Here is an 18,460-nt window from a genome sequence, read left to right on the forward strand (position 1 = left end):
ATAATAATAATAATTTCTGAAAATAAAGTGTTATATATAAACTGTGGCAGTAAAAAAAAAATAATCTAATTTTACACCGGAAGTAAATAAAAAAATATTTATAAAGAAAAAAAGTTGCACGACGGTTGTACGACTTTCTATTAGCTACACATCAATTAACACACGCTATTTGCTACGCTAATCTTAAGTTATCGCGCAATTAATAATAACTAAATATCCCAGGTTTCATATTTTATTCCCTGATAATACTATCTATTTACTTTTACTCAAATTTATATTGTAATTATTGTACTTTTATACTTAGATATTGCTAAATTATGGTACTAAAAATATTACATGCTCAATATTCTTGAATTATATATTGCCGGGGATCTTCTTTTATGGTTATTTTTATAGAAATAATGTTTGAAAATATAAATATATGAGTAGTAAATATACATTTAGTAAATAACAATTTTGCCGATCGTTAAAAAATAAAACCATTAAAAATGAATACAGTAAGTGTAATATTAAGGAATATTAATTATGGTTAAACTCAAACATTTAATTTTAAATGTCAATACAAAATTCATTTAGATAAAAATGTCAATCAATCATTTCAAGATTCAGGACAATAGTAGTAACAAGTTGATTAATTTATTTTGATTTTTTTTTTTTTTTTTTTTTTTTTTTTTTTTTTTCATTGAAATGGTTACGACATTTTAATTATCTACATTCATACAATTTTTAAGGAGTAACTCATTAATTTATTTATTAATTAACGATGATATTATAAATTATTAAAGAATCTTGGGTAAGTTTTTATGTTGGTTCCTTAATTTGTAAGTTTTAAAAAATTCAATAGAAAAAATTTTGTTTTATCTGTTGACCCTTTTTAAGAATTTTGTTAAAATTTGCAAAAATTTCTGTAAACTGAAAAATCGAACGCGCTTTGCTCGCTTTAACACAATAAATATTAAATTTACACATAAAAGTGTTAAATATTTAATACAAAAATTTTTAACACAAAATTTTTTGACGCAAAATTTTTTACTGTGCAGATTGTTTTTTTTTTTACAAAATTTCAATTGAAAAATTTAATTTATTAAAAAATTTTGAAAAAAAAAAATGAAATTCTTAACATCTCGGTAGTTAAAAAAATAATTATTATAATTATAATCTTCCCGGTATTTATGTACTAACAATAAATTAATCCCTTGTAAGTCATGAGAATTAAAAAAAACCTCATCAGCTCATCACGACATTGAATAGTCGGTGAAGATATTGTGAAAGTTTGCAAATTGGTTTATATGATTGAGAACGTACGTTAAAAAAATAAAAGTTGCTAAAAATTGTTGCATATAAAAAAATAAATAAAAATGAAGATTTCTCGTAAGATAATATGCGTGATAGAGCTCATTATCATCAAAGTGATCATCATCAGCGGCTGCAGCAGTCAGCAGTTTGCCGTCATACTTGTAACGAAATAGAAATCGGTACCGGAAGCAAAAACGTTTGATTCAAAGGTGTAAGAACAAAAGAAATAAATATTGTTTTTTTACTTTCGTATTAATAATAATACTATAATCGCGATGTTTAGGAAAATTGGAACAGGATTAATAGTTAATGACGGTTATTTCAACAGGTTTTTTGTTCCATATAGCGGGTTATAGATTTAAACATATGCATTAAGTTTTTATTTTAAGTTTTTAAGTGAGACTTATACTTAAATGTTATAATAATTGTGATCACCAAAATACGTTTTTTTTTCTTCAATACAATGTTAATATAATGTTTTTATTTCAATATTTCATTATAGAAAGGTTTATATTCAACTGGAATTTTTTAATGTATTTAATATTAATTTAATGTAGGAATTTTGTGAAGAAATAATAAAATAATGTGTTTGATGATTACAAAACTATAATTAGGCAGACAAAAAAAAGCTGTGATACGGTGACGGGAAAGTTTTATTTTGAGTCAATTAATGTTAATAAATAGAGACCTGAGGCAGCATGGGACTGTCGTGGAAATAAATATTCTTTCACAACAAAACTTTTATATCTTCACAATTTTCCAAACTTTAACTCATATAAAATATTAAAAATTACTTCTTTGAGAAAAAAAATTTATTTTATAAAAATAGGCATTGTTGTGACAAGAAATTTATTTTTTAGAAATTAATAACAATTTTATTTCTTAGCTGAAGAAATTAAAATTTTAAATAGACAACTGGTGAATTTTCATCAAAAATTATTTTTTTCCAAATCTAGAAAATTTTTTTTCAACAATAAGATTATTATAAGAAAACATTTCTCATTTTTTTCAAAAGAAATTTTTTCTCTCAATATAGAATTTTTTTTTTTTTACTGAAACTTTAATAAAATACTATAGACGCAATCTCCAAAATATTGTCGGTAAAAATTGTCCATTTCTCGGCAAATTAATAATTTTAAAAGCTTTTAGATCTTTCAAAATCTTTCATAAGGTTGTTGGCTTTTCCAAACAGTTCCCAGACACACATCTTACATAAAATAAAATGTTGAAAGTAAAAATTATTGTCATTCCCAAGAATTTCTCTAGGCGTATAATCATCGTAAAACTTTTGTGAATGCGTATTAAGCTTAAACTATAGTATAATGGTAATTACTGTCATTAGAAATCTTAAATGATTACGTTACCAAATGACAGTTTTTTAGATTTACATTAATCAACAATAAATACGGCAAAACAAAAACAATTTCCAAAACAAATCGTTTGTTTTCGTAGTTTTCTGTCGTCGCTTTAATTTACATATTTTGACTATGAATAATAAATAATACAAGAGTATAAATATATATTGAAGGACAAGGTCTTTCAGAGCTGTATAAATAATTATCATCAACAATAATATTTACCACACTCGTGATAATATTAACTGATTGACCTCCAGAGGATTTATAATATCTGTACATTGTATATAATCCTCTCAACTAAAAAAAATTTTCACATTAAATTATCATTACCCCACTATTTAATATATGTATTACGAAAATTCTGTCCCTGTGCAAATAAAAAATTTCTCTCATGAATTTTATTCTTGAGTTCGTATTTTGAGACAAATATAACTTTGTAATAAATTCGCTAAAAAACCTTTTCAATTTTTTAAAAAATACTTTTTTTTTCAAATGTAGTAAAAACTAATTATTTAAATATCAATTAATAAAAATAATAAATTTCATCATGAAACAAAATTTTTTAGTAACTATTTAATTTTTTTTTATTCTGCTTAAAAATATTTTAATTTTTTTTTATTCTGCTTGTTTTTACGGCGCGTTTATGATAAAAAGTATCGCGAAAAAAAAAATAAAGATTTAATTGCTTTTTTTCCTTCAAAAGTTGAAAAAAAATTTTGTAAATTTTTTTGAAAATTTGTTAAAATTGTGTTAATCGATATTTTTTTAATTGTTTATTTTTGATGTATTTAAAAAAAAAAAAAATATGTCAAAATTTTCAAAAAATAATTCCGTTTAAAAAAATAAAAATTAATCGATATTTTTTTAATTGTTCATTTTTTATATATTTTTCACGTACTTTGCACGTACTTACAACATATTATAATTAAAAATAACATTTACTCACAGATAAAATTTTATAAATTTTTAAAAGAAAATTAAAATAATTTTTTGATAAAGTAATATTTGTTTAAAAACATAAATTTACGACTGAAATTCATATCAAGAAAAAATTTCTTTGCACAGGTTATGATAAATTTCAATAACAAAAATGAAAATAAAAAAACAAAAACCAAAATTATAGAAAAGATTATTTAGCACAGATTCTCAATAAACAAAACCTTGCAAACTTTCACATGTACACTTAACCCAAGTGCCGACTTCATTCAAGCAGATGAATCAAAAAAATTCTCATGAATCACAAGATATTAATACATTATACATTATACATTACTACTATTACTATTAACACATAAATACCGTAAAGACAGTTAATTTAAAAACTACGAAATTATACTTACAATTAGACCAGCATCTACCAGCGAAAGAGAGAGCAAAATACAAAGATAGTATCTAGGAGAATGGGTTAATTCAACCCATGATCATCAACTTTATCGTCCTTCCTTTCTCTCCTTTATTACTTGATTAACACTGCTTATTAATTCCCGATTCATCAAACCTAATCCTCCACATTAATCCCTGCAAAAACTCACAACATACAAGACGTATCATACATGTTTATTCAAATTAGGTATCATTTGTTTCTCGAAAACATTTATATTAAATTAACATTACCCATCGGAGGATTATTATTGATTAAAATTGTAAACAATATTTTTTTTTTTTTTTAAATAATAATAATAATAATAAAATACACTCACATTCTCCTGTGACTTGATTTTACGTGCATATGGCATACCGAAGAAACCACCTGGTGGGGTACGACCCAGATAGCAGTCATTCGAAGGCTCTACTACTGAACAGCCGCACGGTTTGAGCTCACCAGGGTACCGCGGGAGTATCACACTGCTGGGTCCCCGCTAGTTTATCGGCTACCGCCGTGCCGACAACACGTTCTTTGATTTTGTTTATCATTAATTTACAGTTTTTTATTTTAATTTATCTAAAGTGAGTGAAATCTATTAAGTAAATTAATTTCTTGAAGATGATAAAATTTTTTTAAAGATTTGTAATTATTAATTTAACTAATTATACAATAAATAAATAATTGATAATTAAAATATAACATTATAACGCAAGAAAATAAATAATACTAAGTTTTAATAATTATTATCAATATTGTTGATGATATTGTCAATAAAATAATTAGTGAGGAATAATTAACAAGTGAAACGTCAACGCGAAGAAAACTGGCACGCGAAAAGCGAAGCGGTTGTACGTGTATACAATGTACATGTCTATTGTTTATATAAAAAGCAACTTACGGGTTAATTATTAACGTACACGTGTTTAAGAGTATAAATTTTAGCATTGTTATTATTGTTGGAAGTACAAGAAGTATATACAGGGGCGTGCAACGCATTGAAGACCGGAATTTAACAAGAAAGTTTATACCTTTCTCATTCCCGGTGACGAGTTTAAGAGAGTTTATTAGCGCTAGATAATTATAATTAAATTCAACCAACCAGTCATTGTGTCTGAGGCTCCCACGACGTCTACTACGAGGCTGGTTTCCTTACTACGGTTTTTTCTCACGATTAATGAAGTACACGGGCACTACACTATTTTTATGCTCTGTCGTAGTTGTAAGGGAACTCAAGAAAACTAGGAAGAGGAAACTGCTCTCGCGCGTGGCCGGAAATGCCAAATTTATATTTTGCAGTAATATTATAATATAATATGAGATTAAATTAAACTTATTCTCAAATTTTTACAGATTTTCTTGTTGGTTAATTAAAGTTATATTTTTTTTTTAATTTTATTATGATTATTACTATTACATATCTTCGTTTTGATAAAAAAAAGAAACTCGCGCTGTCCTTCTGGGTAAATTAATGTAAAAATGGCTTTCTATTTAAATTCTAAGAAATATTATTTGCGTGAGAATGTTATATTGTTGTCAATAATTGATAGAGTTACTGTACACTGTTGATGTTTTTTTTTTTTTAGAAATGTTTTTCCTTGAAATTTGAAATTTGTAAATTTTGTGGGAATAATTAAAACAGAATTAAAGCTCAGCATTAAATTAAAAAACAAATATACTTTTTATTAAATTTTTAGTTGATATTTTAAAAAATATAAAAAGTCATAATAATTTTAAGTTCAATCTGATTCAAATTTTTTTATTGAAAATTAATTAAAGCTGAGCTAAAAATAAATTAATTAAAATTTTTTATCAATTTAATCATAATCATGAATTAAGAAAAAAAAATTTCTCAATATTTACAATTTTTCAAGTCATTGGTTTTAATATGTAACAAAATTTTTATCGAGCCATAAATCATGAAAAAAATTCATAAACAAATAAATTGACTGTCACTTAAAAAAAAAAAAAAAAAATTTTTTTTCAATAGTGTAAAAATTAATAATTACAAATCAGTACCGTAAAAAATGCAAAAATTTATAGGCAATGTCAAGGTGAAGTGAATTGTTAAAATTCTTAAAATGTACCGCGAAGTGTCAGATGTGGAGGGAGTGTTCTCTCGGCGAATGTCCAGTAATTGGGCTGAGCTGCCCCAAACACTGCGCCGTCACCAAAAGCATCGTCCCGAAATCCTGAACCAATTCACGGACAACTTTGACTCTCAGGAACCAGAGTTCAGAAAAAATGAGTCTCAGCCCCCGATGGATGTGCGAAGAATAGTAAAGCGGTCAGAATTCTTACGAAAATTTGAGATAAACGAATCGGAGCATAAAAACGACCCCTACTGGGACCAACGCTCGGAAAAACGATTAATCTACAACGACTACAAAAAAACCGACTTTGGTCCTAAATTTTTCTCGAGAGTGAACCCGAATTTTCCCAGCATGATGATCAGAAGCGAGTACCGCAGTCTCTCAGACGAAGAACGGAAAACAAATTCTCCTGATAGTTTGTTAGTAAAATCCTCCGATTCAGACTCTAGTAGCGACGAATACGGCCACACAGACGATTCAGGAGCATTTCTTGAAAATGACAAACTTGCCGGTCAAGTTGGACAACGTGGTCGAATCGCAAAATTATTTTCACGAGAAGAAAACACTAAAAACTCTCCCAGCAAAGTAAACAGCAACGTTCAACAAATTTCAAACAGAAAGTCTTCCAGCAGCGAATCGCGGAAGTCCATGAAAGATGCCCAACTGGTCACGAACAAGAGTTCCGATCATCTCGAGGAATCTCGAAGGAGCACTTCCTCGTACGAGTACGAAAACATTCCAAGGATTGATGTCTCAAAGGTTCTTGGCGAGCAACCAAAGACGCGTGGTACTGATCGTAGGCACCCGACTATTGAAGAATTGAGGATGGAGGTCGGATGTCAACTTAGGAGTCGTAATTCTTACGAACCTCGTCAGGAAAATCACTTAAGAAAAATTAGCTTACAAGGTTCGAATTCTCCGGTTTCATTATCGAGTTCTTCGCCTCCGGGTTATTATAGTAATAATATTATTAATAATAATAATAATAATAATAATAATAATAATAATAATAATAATTTTAATAATAATAATAATTGTAATCGATCATCGATGGAAGAGCTGAGGCTCGAGGGATTCATTCAGGACATGTGTAAGATGGAGCACACGAATAATAATAGCAATGGGAACCGAGTTAATGGTGAGAAGAAAAAATCAAAAATGGAAACAATCACCGAGGAGAAGCAAGACGGAAGTAAACTGAGTGTTAGGGAAATTCTCAAGAGATTCGAAGAGCTGAGAATGCAAAATGAAGCCCAACAACAGCAGCAGCAGCAGCAACTACAACAGGTTGAAGAAAAGGAAAAAAGTGGAGATAAAACGCTTACTACTATTCAGGAAACGCTGCAAAAATTGGACGAGAAGGTCAAGCGATCGAGTAACCAGGTTGAGACGAGTTTTACAGTATTCTTTTATGTTTTATTTGAGTTAATTTATTAATAATAATGTTTATGTATTATGTTATGTTATGCTGTAAGATGTAAGATATAATGGGTTAAAAGTATGGCTGGGTGTTTATCAGTGCAGTTGTTGTATAATGTAGGTATTATGGCCGTGTAATTGTGGATGTAGTGGATGGTGGTTAGTATAGTCGAGTAGCTATTCGGGGCGTATTAAATAAATCATAAAAAATTCATACGAATCCGAGCGTTAATTATTTAGTGCAGAACCTGCTGACTGTGACGGATAGACGGAGATTCGAGAATATGGAACGTACATGGTAATCCTGGGTAACTGTAGAATGTTTGAGCACGTCGAACTTTACACTCTCTTTCGTTCGATGGATGAGATCATGGAGATGAGTATGAATGAATTCGATTCTGATTTAAAAGGTTTTTTATTTTTTTGATATTAAGAGAAAAAAAGTGAGTGGAAAATTTTTATTTACAATTTTCCAGGATAATTACTCGAATTAGATGAATTAAGAAAGCAAAAACAAGAAAGCAAATAATATTTAATTAGTTTGGAGCATTTTTTCCAAGTCTTCAATCCAATACTATACATTTATTTTCGAACTATCCATAATACTAGAATCATTTTTTTTTTTTTAAGGATATTAGAACCGTAATTATTTTTATCAATAATTACATTAAGTTTCTTTTTGAATAAACGTTGATTCCAAAATCATTGATTTCTTTAATAGCTCAGATTTTAATTAAATTTTTTATTTACTAAAGTTTCCTTCGGTACAACCTATAATACGAGCACTTGGACTGAATCACCGGCCAGGCGTGGGTTCGAATCCCAAGCTGGTTTTAGAAACCAATTCCAACAGTTAAAATCGGCGATATGACCACAGCAGTTAAAACCAACTCTAAATAATAATTAAATAAAAAAAAAAAAATCTATAATACTAAAATCTATTTTTTGCAACTGAGAATTTGATTTTAAGTTTTTAATCACCCGTATAAAAAAAAACTCTGATCCAACATGAATTTAATATTGAAATTCATATTTTGACACAAACATGAATTAGTTATAAGATCAATCTAAATTTGAAATTGCTTTGTAGATAGAAATTAGTACGTCTGTAGAACTTTCGACCTGCTTCAGAATTTTAATTAAGACTTAAAAATACTTTATGTATAAAATTTATCTTAAATATTTGTAAATTTTTATTAAAATTCTGAATCAGGATTGAAGGTTCTATAGACGTGCTAATTTCTATCTACAATTCAATTTCAAATTTGGATTGATCTCAAAACTAATTAATTTTTTGTCAAAATATCATTTTCAATCTTAAATTCATTCTGAATTAGAATTTTTCTTTGCACGAGCAGATACAATAAATCTATGATGCTAAAACCAATAAATTTTAAGCGGTTAAGATTTTGATTTGATTTAAAATTTTTAATCCTTTCAATAAGATTTTTTTGGAACAACCTATGGTATTAAAATTATTTTTTAACAGTCCTTACGGTACTAAATTTCTAAATATTAGCGATTTAAAAATCTTAGATTTAGAATGTATTCCCTATGCTGACTGAAGTTAGAGTGAGAATTTTATTGAATAACAACCATACTTTTCTCAGAATTATTTTATAAAAGTGCGAATAATTAATTAAAGATACAAGAATTTTTTATCAAAAATCACATTAATTTTTTATAAAAAATGTTTGAAATTAGTGACTTTCGATATTTTACATGAGTGGAAGTAAGTGAGCGATAGTCTGTAAAGAGAGACAGCACTAGTGCATGAGAAAGAAACCAATGGCCATAATCTATTGGTGTATTTTTCTTGCCGACGAACGTCCTTAAGGTTTTTAATTCAATGCTATAAATTTATTTTAGGACAATCAATAAACCTAAAATTGTAATTTTTTTTTAGCAACCATTTTCGAGCTAAGATTTTAATTTTCTCTTGCATTTATATTTTTAACATTATAAAATTGCAATAAAAAATTAAATATCAAGGACTCCAACTAAAAAAAAAATTTACTCAGCTTATATTTCTCAAATTTTCATAGAAACTATATGACCAGATCTCTTGACTCGCCTAGAGTATATAATATATTAGTAGAGTAATTTAAGATCCTAGAGAATTTCGATCGATGCATTAATTCCGCGCTCAACCGCCTTCGAGAATAATCGCATTCCGCTCTAAATGACCAAGGGAGGTCTTATCCGTGAGCATTTGATTGCATGGATAACTCGTTTTCTCGTGTTATAGTAAGACGAGAGATCGAACGCGGTATATATAATAATCTAAAGATACGTGGTACGTGCTAGAGTTCCTCGTAAAATTGATAAAAAAACTCTTTAAATTACAAATTACGTAAAGAAAAAAATAAATAAATAATTAAAAAGTCGAAAGTTTAAGAAATTAAAAAAATTTTTTACATTTTTAATCAAGAGACAGTAATTATCTAGGTCAGATTTCAATCAGAAATTTTTATTAATTACCGTCTTCGCAAATATTAATTATTAATTGCATACGCTTCTTAAAATTTGTTTCATGCATTATTAATTAATTTTTTTGTTTGTTTTTTGCAGGTTGACCAAAAACCGCAGCACAAGACCCATCACGAGAACCACGTCTCGCAGATTACGAAATCGATCCAGTCTCAACCGAGCTACGGGAATAATAACAATAATAATAACGTCAGTCACAACAATCAAATTCACAATCAATCAAACCACGTTAACCGGGAGACAAATCACTCGCCTGTGAACCGAGTCCCGGGGAGTCACACGTCCCCGATAGTACAGGCAAATGGCGGGAGCAACCACAACCAGAAAAACCACCGCAACAGTCAGCATCACGGCGGCCAAAATCAGGAATGGCGGCAGCCTGAAGAAACTAATAATAAATCCCCTGAAGAAGAATTTTACGAGTGCGGACCGGTTGTTAATGATGGAAAGCACTCGCTACTTCAATATGCCATGTTAAATTTCCGACAGAGCACTGAAAAGTAGGTTTTTTTTCTTTATGTTAGTGAATGCAAAAATCTAATTTTTTTTTTTAATTTTGAAAACAAACTGCGGTTTATAGAAAAAATAACTTTTTACATAATTTATCAAATTTTAGTAAAAAAAAAATCTGATACTAAAATTATTTAGTTCTTTATCATTTTTCGATTTTTTTTCTAACAAATTTGTACTGAAAAAATATTTTAAAAAATTGCAATCATATTTTTTTTTTAATTTTTAAGAGAGGAATTTAGTTTTGTTAAACTATTTATCAGTTAGAAAAAATTCTAAGACACGTCTGTTGACTTTAATTTCATAACAAATTTAATTAAAAATATTTTACATCGACGTGAGTTGGTATAAAGTTTCGATAAATCTCTGTTAAACTCAAACAAATTAATTAATAGATTAATTTTCAATTTTTAACTCTCCATTTTTTATTTAATTTTTTATTCCTACACTGATAAAAAAATTAATTTGACTTAAATGCCGAAATCTTGAACCAAGAATACCATTTTGAAAAAAATGATTTTCTTCCTGATCCTCTTCAAGTCAATTTTTTTATCAATGTATAAATATGTATATGTATATTTTTTAAATTTCTCGCTTTATTATATTATTGATTCGTCATATTATGTATTTTCATAATTTAAAATTTTCCTATCCGATAAAATACACGGAAAGAACAAGATGGCACTGGATATCATCCCAGATTATTCTCAGTGATATCTGTGGTGAAAAAAATTTCAGATAATAACTAGAAAAATTCTAGATTATACTGCGTGATATTTGGATTATACTCATTGTAATCTGGATTATACTAGCTACTATCTAAAAATTTTTTTCACTCTAAGAACTTTTTTTATTTTTTTTTAAATATTTTTATTATTTTTTAAGTAAATTTTTAAAAAAGAAAAGTTTGTTTTTAAATACAAAAAAAAATATTATTAACTTAAAAAATTAGAGTGACAATTTATGTCCTGAGGCAAAATTTTTTATTAACCTAAACTGTTATAAATTTATGATTTATAACTTTATTAATGAACTAATTAATTAATTAATTAATTGGCTCATTTGATGTTAGTGTGTAATTATTAATTATTATTATCCTTATAATGATTATATTAGGAAATAAATATATAAAATAGGTGGTAATTGTATCAAATTAGTCGCATTAACAGTATCGCGTTGGAAAATCTTGACATGAAAAATAAAAATAACGATGGCTGGGCATGTACGCAGTAACAACTTTCACGATAAAAATGTCAATGACTTGTGGCATGTGGCATGTGGCCACATGCCAATAAGAGCATCGTTTAAGTAAAGTATCAGTAGACCGAAGTGAAAAGTAAACGCGGAAATCAAGTGAGAAGTCAATTGGTTGGGAATATCAATCAGTTTTGTTAAAATCCACTTGACGTGTTAATTTATACGTTTCGAAATACTTAAGCGGTTCTTATCCAGTTTAAATATAAACAGCATAAGTAATAATTACTCTATTATTATTCATATTTATCGGGACGAGTTATCGTGAAAAATGATGAGGGGTTTGATCTTTAGCGAACCCTGTCCCAAATACATTGAGCGACCGGTCGTTCGACTTTCTCGCGAAAAATGTCGTCAATTGAAGATGATAATGATGATTATCATTATCATTATGATGATTGTAGTCTCGGAGAAAGATGAAAATTAAGAAGAGATTGAGAATAAACCATAAACCTCAAAAATAAAAGGAAGTTCGATGTACGCGATTATATAAATATAAATTTATTCATTTTTTGGTTATAAATTAGTAGTACTTTTGCCTCAAGCCCGGTGTCCAATTAATTTTTTTTTATTACTAGCTTTCAAATTTATATCGAGAGATTATGGTAAAAAGTGCGACTTCTAAAATCAATCATTTCGCTTCGTATTTTATTTAAAAATAAGAAATTATTGTCTAAAGATAAAAGCATCTCTATGATAGCACAAAATTTAGCAAATATGTTACTTTTTGATTTTTAAAATAATTTATTTCTCTAAAAAATAAAGTTTTACTTAATACAAGAAAATTTTCTTGAGTCAAAATTTTTTTTTTATCTTTTCAGAATTTAATTTTAGTAATTATTTACAAGTGGAGTCAATCCCATTTTGGGCTATAACTACACGGAAAGAACAAGATGACACTGGATATCATCCCAGATTATACTCAGTGATACCTGTTGTGAAAAAATTTTTCAGATAGTAGCTAGTATAATCCAGATTATACTGGGTGATATCTGGATTATACTCATTGTAATCTGGATTATACTAGCTACTATCTGAAATTTTTTGTCGTAAAATAGCCTTTTTGCCTTTAAAAGTTGGAAAAAATTTTTGCTCTCATGTTTTTGGATTAAATTTCTATTTTATCTTTTTTTATATTTTTTTTTAAACTAAATAAAAAAACGAACAATTTAAAAAAAAAAATTGATCAATTTTATCAAAAAAAAAAAAAAAAAAAAAAAAATTTAACATGAGCTAGCATGGGTTGAACTTACTTGTAAATAGTTACCTTAAGTTTTGTGTATCGATAACGTATTCATAAAAATTTGCTCTCATATTTTTTTCAAATTTTTACATGCTTAATTTTTTTTGCGTAAACTTTAAACTATAATTTTTTTCTAAAATAACCCAAAAATAGTCAGATATTAACTAATTTCATCTTATTTTTTTTTTAATTCCTTAAAAAAAATCAATGGTATATTTATTCTTGAAACTGTAAAATATTTAAATTTAAATTCAATAAATTACGAAAGTAATTGAAAAAAATAAAATTTATTCAAATGATTATAAATTAGTATTGACAAATATTGAGGTCTCGAGAAACGAATATTATTTTATATAAAAAACAACTATTCAAATATTTTTACATAAAAAATTTATAATTCTAACGACAAAAAAATTAACATAAATATTTAATATTATTGACGATAGTTTCTTTTTTGTAATAAATTAAAATCAATCTTAAAAATCTAATAATAAAAAATAGTAAAAGTGTCTCGAAATTTCTATTTTTAGTCTTTGGTTTATTTGCTGAGTATAAATAAAAAGATGTCGAATTTTTTCTGAAAAAAAAATTTAAAAAAAATGTTGCTTCCCCATTCTGACACTTTAATCCTGAATCATAAATTAATGTCATTGACTTGTACTGCAATAAGACAATAATTTAGTTGTTGATCTGAGTGTTTTATTAGCAAGCTTGTAAAATAAATGATTGAGAAAACTTATGTGATGGAATGCTCATCTTGAAGTATCTCGCTGCGTTCTATACGGTCATGATGGGATAGGAAAGAATAGGCTAGAAAGTTACGTAATGTTCGTGCGTCGACCGGTGAAACAAACCATGTTGAGAAAGCATAACACTGTATATATTGTACCGAGTACCGACACAAGAAGATATGATCATGCCAGGTGGCTTTTCATGCGGCAACCGATCGTTTTCCTCGTAAAAGTACAAACTCAGCTCGTAATTTTTGAGCTAGACTGCGGCATATCCTCGCAAGTTTTCAGTCTAGACGCTTCGGGAAAATAACAGTAATAAAATAAAATAAAATAAAATTATAAATATATATCTTTCGTTATTTAAAAAAAAAAAATTAAAACAAAGGTTTATTATTGGTAATTTAAAATATATCGATGGCGCCATGGGATCGCTTGTAAGAAAAACAGACGTTACATTGTTGATAAGTTGTTCAATAAATGTTGTACATTTATGAGAAAATGAGGAAATGAGTGGTATTGCGTGGATAGACTTGAACTGTGTATGATAATGTTGATGTTTATGTTTATATTGTTGCTATATTGATGTTATTGCAGGTTCGAGATGATGAAGACCGCTGATGGATCGATAAGTGGCTCATTGAAGGTCATCGAGTCCTTAAAGAACAAAAAGAAGAGTAAGAAGAACAAGGGCCAGCAGGACGGTGCCGAGTGGACTTGGAAAGAGCAGGTTGATCTTGTTAAATTTTCACCGGTCCCTATCGAACAGAGTCTCCTTAGATTGGACACAGAGCTTAGTTCACTTGCCGTCGAGTGTTTCTTGTGTCTTATGAGGTACATGGGTGATCAACCATTACCCCCGGACATGAGTGAAGTCAAATGTGTTTATACGATACTCATGGTGAGTGAAACCTTTACTTAAACTTTCTACTGTACTTATAAGAATAAATTATTTTATGTTTTTATTGTTGCTGTTATTAACTTTATAATAAATCAACTCCAGTTATTAATCATTCTTACTAGTCAAGCTTGTGTCGGAAGAATTGTAATTATATGCTTAGATTGTCTTTTCTGCAAATATGGAATACAAGACTTTATTGTAATTTTATGCAATTATTTATAGAAGAAAATTTATTTTGCTGAGAATTTTTTTTGCGACAAATATTAAATATTGTAGTATTTATTTAATCAAATATTTTTCCAAATTTAATGAAGCTTAATAGAAGATTTTTAAGTCTTCTCATAAAATTGTTGGGCATATGCTTACTGTTAATGATTTGTTTGGAATGTTTCTTCACGCAACTGTTGAATATTAATAATTGAATAATAAATAATATACATAATTATTAAAATCACCGTAGTAATAATTAAAATAGTTATTTGTTAGTAATCAAGTATTATTTAATGTAAATTATTATTTTCCGGGTAAAACTATATTTTACTTCTATTTCTACTTAGATAACACTTTTTTTTATATTTTCTTAAACTGACGTTCTTAAATAAATCTGTGAAGTTCTTTATCTTTGTTCGGTTATAATTTATTTATTTATTTATTAAAGTCCCAACAGTCTACTGGCCAATAACAGGGACACTTTATATTTGCTAAAAACGAAATTACTGATTCAGAAAGATGATTTAAAATGATTACCTCCATGTTAATTGTATATCTATATAGTATTCAAATCCGATGGTTTTAAATCATTTCAAATTAAATTTCCTAATCAGGGATATTGTTCCCGATTTTTAACAGGCTGTATTCGTATGAAATGAATTATTGCTGTATTTTAATTGATAGAATATTTATTTACATCGTCTTTAATCGCTTTGAGCCATTTCGAATCGTTTCAAATCTCTTTTTCTAATCAGGGATAATTATTTAGTGCTAATAAAATTTTTCCACTCTGATGAAAAAATGAATTAAAAATTTGTAATACTATATAAATATTTAGACTCTGTCTGTGCATATTTTTTTAAATTTCATTCTCAATTTTTATTAAATAAACTTCTGAAAGATAAATAAAGTCTTAAAAAACTGAAATAAAATTTTTTCGCTCGACTAATAATTAATTAATTAATTCTGATAATTAATCTTAAAGATTTAAAGTCATTCATTTAATTTTTTTTATTTAACATCCTTGAAAAAATAATTATATTGAAATACTCTAAAGTTATTCTGCCAAAATTTTAATAAATACCTGATTTTTGGATCATCAATCGAATACAAGGAAAATAATGAAAAAAATAATTTTTAATTACAATTAATTTGAAAAATTTTTAAAAACAGTAATGCTTATTTTGATAAAATTTTTTTTTTGCTTTAGCATTGTCACAAATTTGAACCATTACGAGACGAAGTGTTCTGCCAACTAATGAAACAAACGACGAACAACAAAAGCCCAAACCCAGATAGCTGTCAACGCGGCTGGCGATTATTCAGCATTGTCGCTGCTTACTTCACCTGCAGCGAAGGGCTAAGACCTTACTTGATAAAATATCTAGAAACTGCGGCGTACGATAAAAGACGCGCGTATCACGGAACCGCGACAGTCTGCCTTCAGAATTTGCGAAAAACCGTAAAATACGGTGGGCGAAAAAACGTGCCCAGCGTGGAAGAAATAATGGCCATCAGCGCGGGAAGAAACGCAAAGAGACAAATATACAGACTGCCTGGTGGTACGGAGAGAGTCATTAACACCAAGTGTACCACTGTTGTTCAAGTAAGTCAATGCCACTTTTTTATTATTATTAATAAAAACTTAAAACAATACTTTGCTTCAACAATAATCTGTCTCATATTAAGGATGTCATTGAGGAAATGTGCAGCGTCATATCCGTGAGAAATCCACACGAAATGGATGAATTCTCGCTATATTGTATCGTCGACGGTGATGCTTTCACGATGCCTTTGGCGCGAGATGAATATGTCCTTGATGTTACCACCGAGTTGCAAAAGAATCATCAAGTATTTTATTTGATATTCTGCAGGTAATTAGTTCATGATTAATAAATAAATATATCATTTTTTTTCTTTCATTTATTAGGTAGATTTCTTTAGAAATCTATCTGTTGTAGCCGGTCTCATGTTGTAATTTTAAGAAAATTTTGTCTTAATATGTTTCATTTCATCGACTAATGTCAAAAAAGATCAACCAATCGTTATAAAATTTTGTAAGCTCATTCTGTGGATCAGTACCGAAGATCAAGTTCGAGGATTTTTATTTTTAAAAAATTTTTAATTTCGTATATTTTATGAAAATAATTTTCCAGATGAAATCTATTAAATTTATCTCAAACTTCATTTAATTACCTTCAATTCAAGCTATTATTCGTCTAGTTCTGATGATTTTTTTAATTAATTTTCTTCAATTCAAGCGATTGTTCGTCGACTTTTTTCAATTTACGTGTTTTTTTCAATATTCAAACAAGAAATCTACCTATCCATGTCGGGTGTGGCCGAATGGCGCTTTTGTTACAATGTAAAATTAATAATGATAATAATAATTTTTTTTTTTTATTAAATAGATCGGTGTGGTATTACCCTTTGAGACTGGACGCAGCTTTGTACATAGAGGTTGTTTTTAATCAAATTGCGCCAGATTATTTGGAAGGACTTTTGCTAGTTATTCCTGAAGATCATTTACCCCAAGAAGTTATTGTAAGTTTTATTCAAAAAATACAATGATAGAATAATTTATTAACTATTAACATAAATTTATTTATTTGAAAACAATTTATTTATTTATTAAATATAAAAACTTGTTTTCTAATCATTTAATGATAGAAAAATTAGTTAATTAACAAATTATTATTAATTAATAATTTTCACCGGAAAAAAAGTTTAATTAAACACAACCATTCTTTTTTTTTTTTTTTTTTTTTTTTCCCAAAGAAAACTATTAATCTACCCGATTTAGTGAAATTTTATTAAACACTTTTTACTAAATATTTAAAACTTTTTTGTGTTGATTTAACAGAATAAATGTTAATTTAAATAATTAAAACGTTAAATTATAAATAAATAAATTTTGAACACTAAATTTTTTGTAATATTTTTAAAGAAGATGTCTATGGATTTTAGTATCATAAAAAAATTACTTATATTAATCATGATTGATGATACATGATTTATTAAAATAAAAAAACTTAATTATTTGTATTTACAGTACGATATGGCTCAAATAGCTGCTTTACTGCACCGAGCAGCGGATATGGCCCACGATCCATCAACTAAAGAAATAAAATACTTATTACCAAAACCCGCGCTCAGTTTACGAGAGCCTAAACCTCAGCAGTGGGGTAGTATGGTCCAGCAAGCTTGGAATAATATTCAACACAATACTCCTGCTGTTTGTAAAGCCCAAGTTCTAGGTAATTAATTTAAAATTATTATTTATTCATATACAAGAAGTATATATGTAATAAATGGGTTATCGCTTCGCTAAACGAGGTCTTGGATAAATTAATTTTTGTTTTAGTTACTTTTCAAATAGTTATATACAAATATGTTAAATGCGTTTTAATAAATAACATAATATTTAATTACAGAAATTCTGTCGAAATGGCCGCTATTTGGATCGAGTTTCTTCGCTGTAAAAAGAATACCAGAAAACGGCAAAGAGAAAGGAGATCACATTCTAGCCCTGAATAGACACGGTGTTCACTTTATCGATTTAATGACACACGTATGTTACTATTAGCGTTTT

General features: G+C 27.8%; 1 protein-coding gene across 1 annotated transcript in view; it reads left to right on the forward strand.

Annotated features, from left to right (window-relative positions):
- Myo10a (unconventional myosin 10A) overlaps nt 1–18,460 on the forward strand; it is a 58,777-nt gene that overhangs the window by 39,217 nt on the left and 1,100 nt on the right. Inside the window, exons 22-28 of the mRNA XM_074242777.1 lie at nt 10,101–10,519; nt 14,355–14,658; nt 16,079–16,474; nt 16,558–16,742; nt 17,280–17,412; nt 17,921–18,125; nt 18,303–18,439. Coding sequence (XP_074098878.1) covers nt 10,101–10,519; nt 14,355–14,658; nt 16,079–16,474; nt 16,558–16,742; nt 17,280–17,412; nt 17,921–18,125; nt 18,303–18,439 — 1,779 coding nt within the window. The remainder of the gene's footprint in view (nt 1–10,100; nt 10,520–14,354; nt 14,659–16,078; nt 16,475–16,557; nt 16,743–17,279; nt 17,413–17,920; nt 18,126–18,302; nt 18,440–18,460) is intronic.

Source organism: Cotesia typhae, unplaced genomic scaffold (assembly GCF_013202065.1).
Source record: "Cotesia typhae breed Kobodo isofemale line unplaced genomic scaffold, CoteBio_Ctyphae contig_4, whole genome shotgun sequence".
Classification (NCBI taxonomy): domain Eukaryota; kingdom Metazoa; phylum Arthropoda; class Insecta; order Hymenoptera; family Braconidae; genus Cotesia; species Cotesia typhae.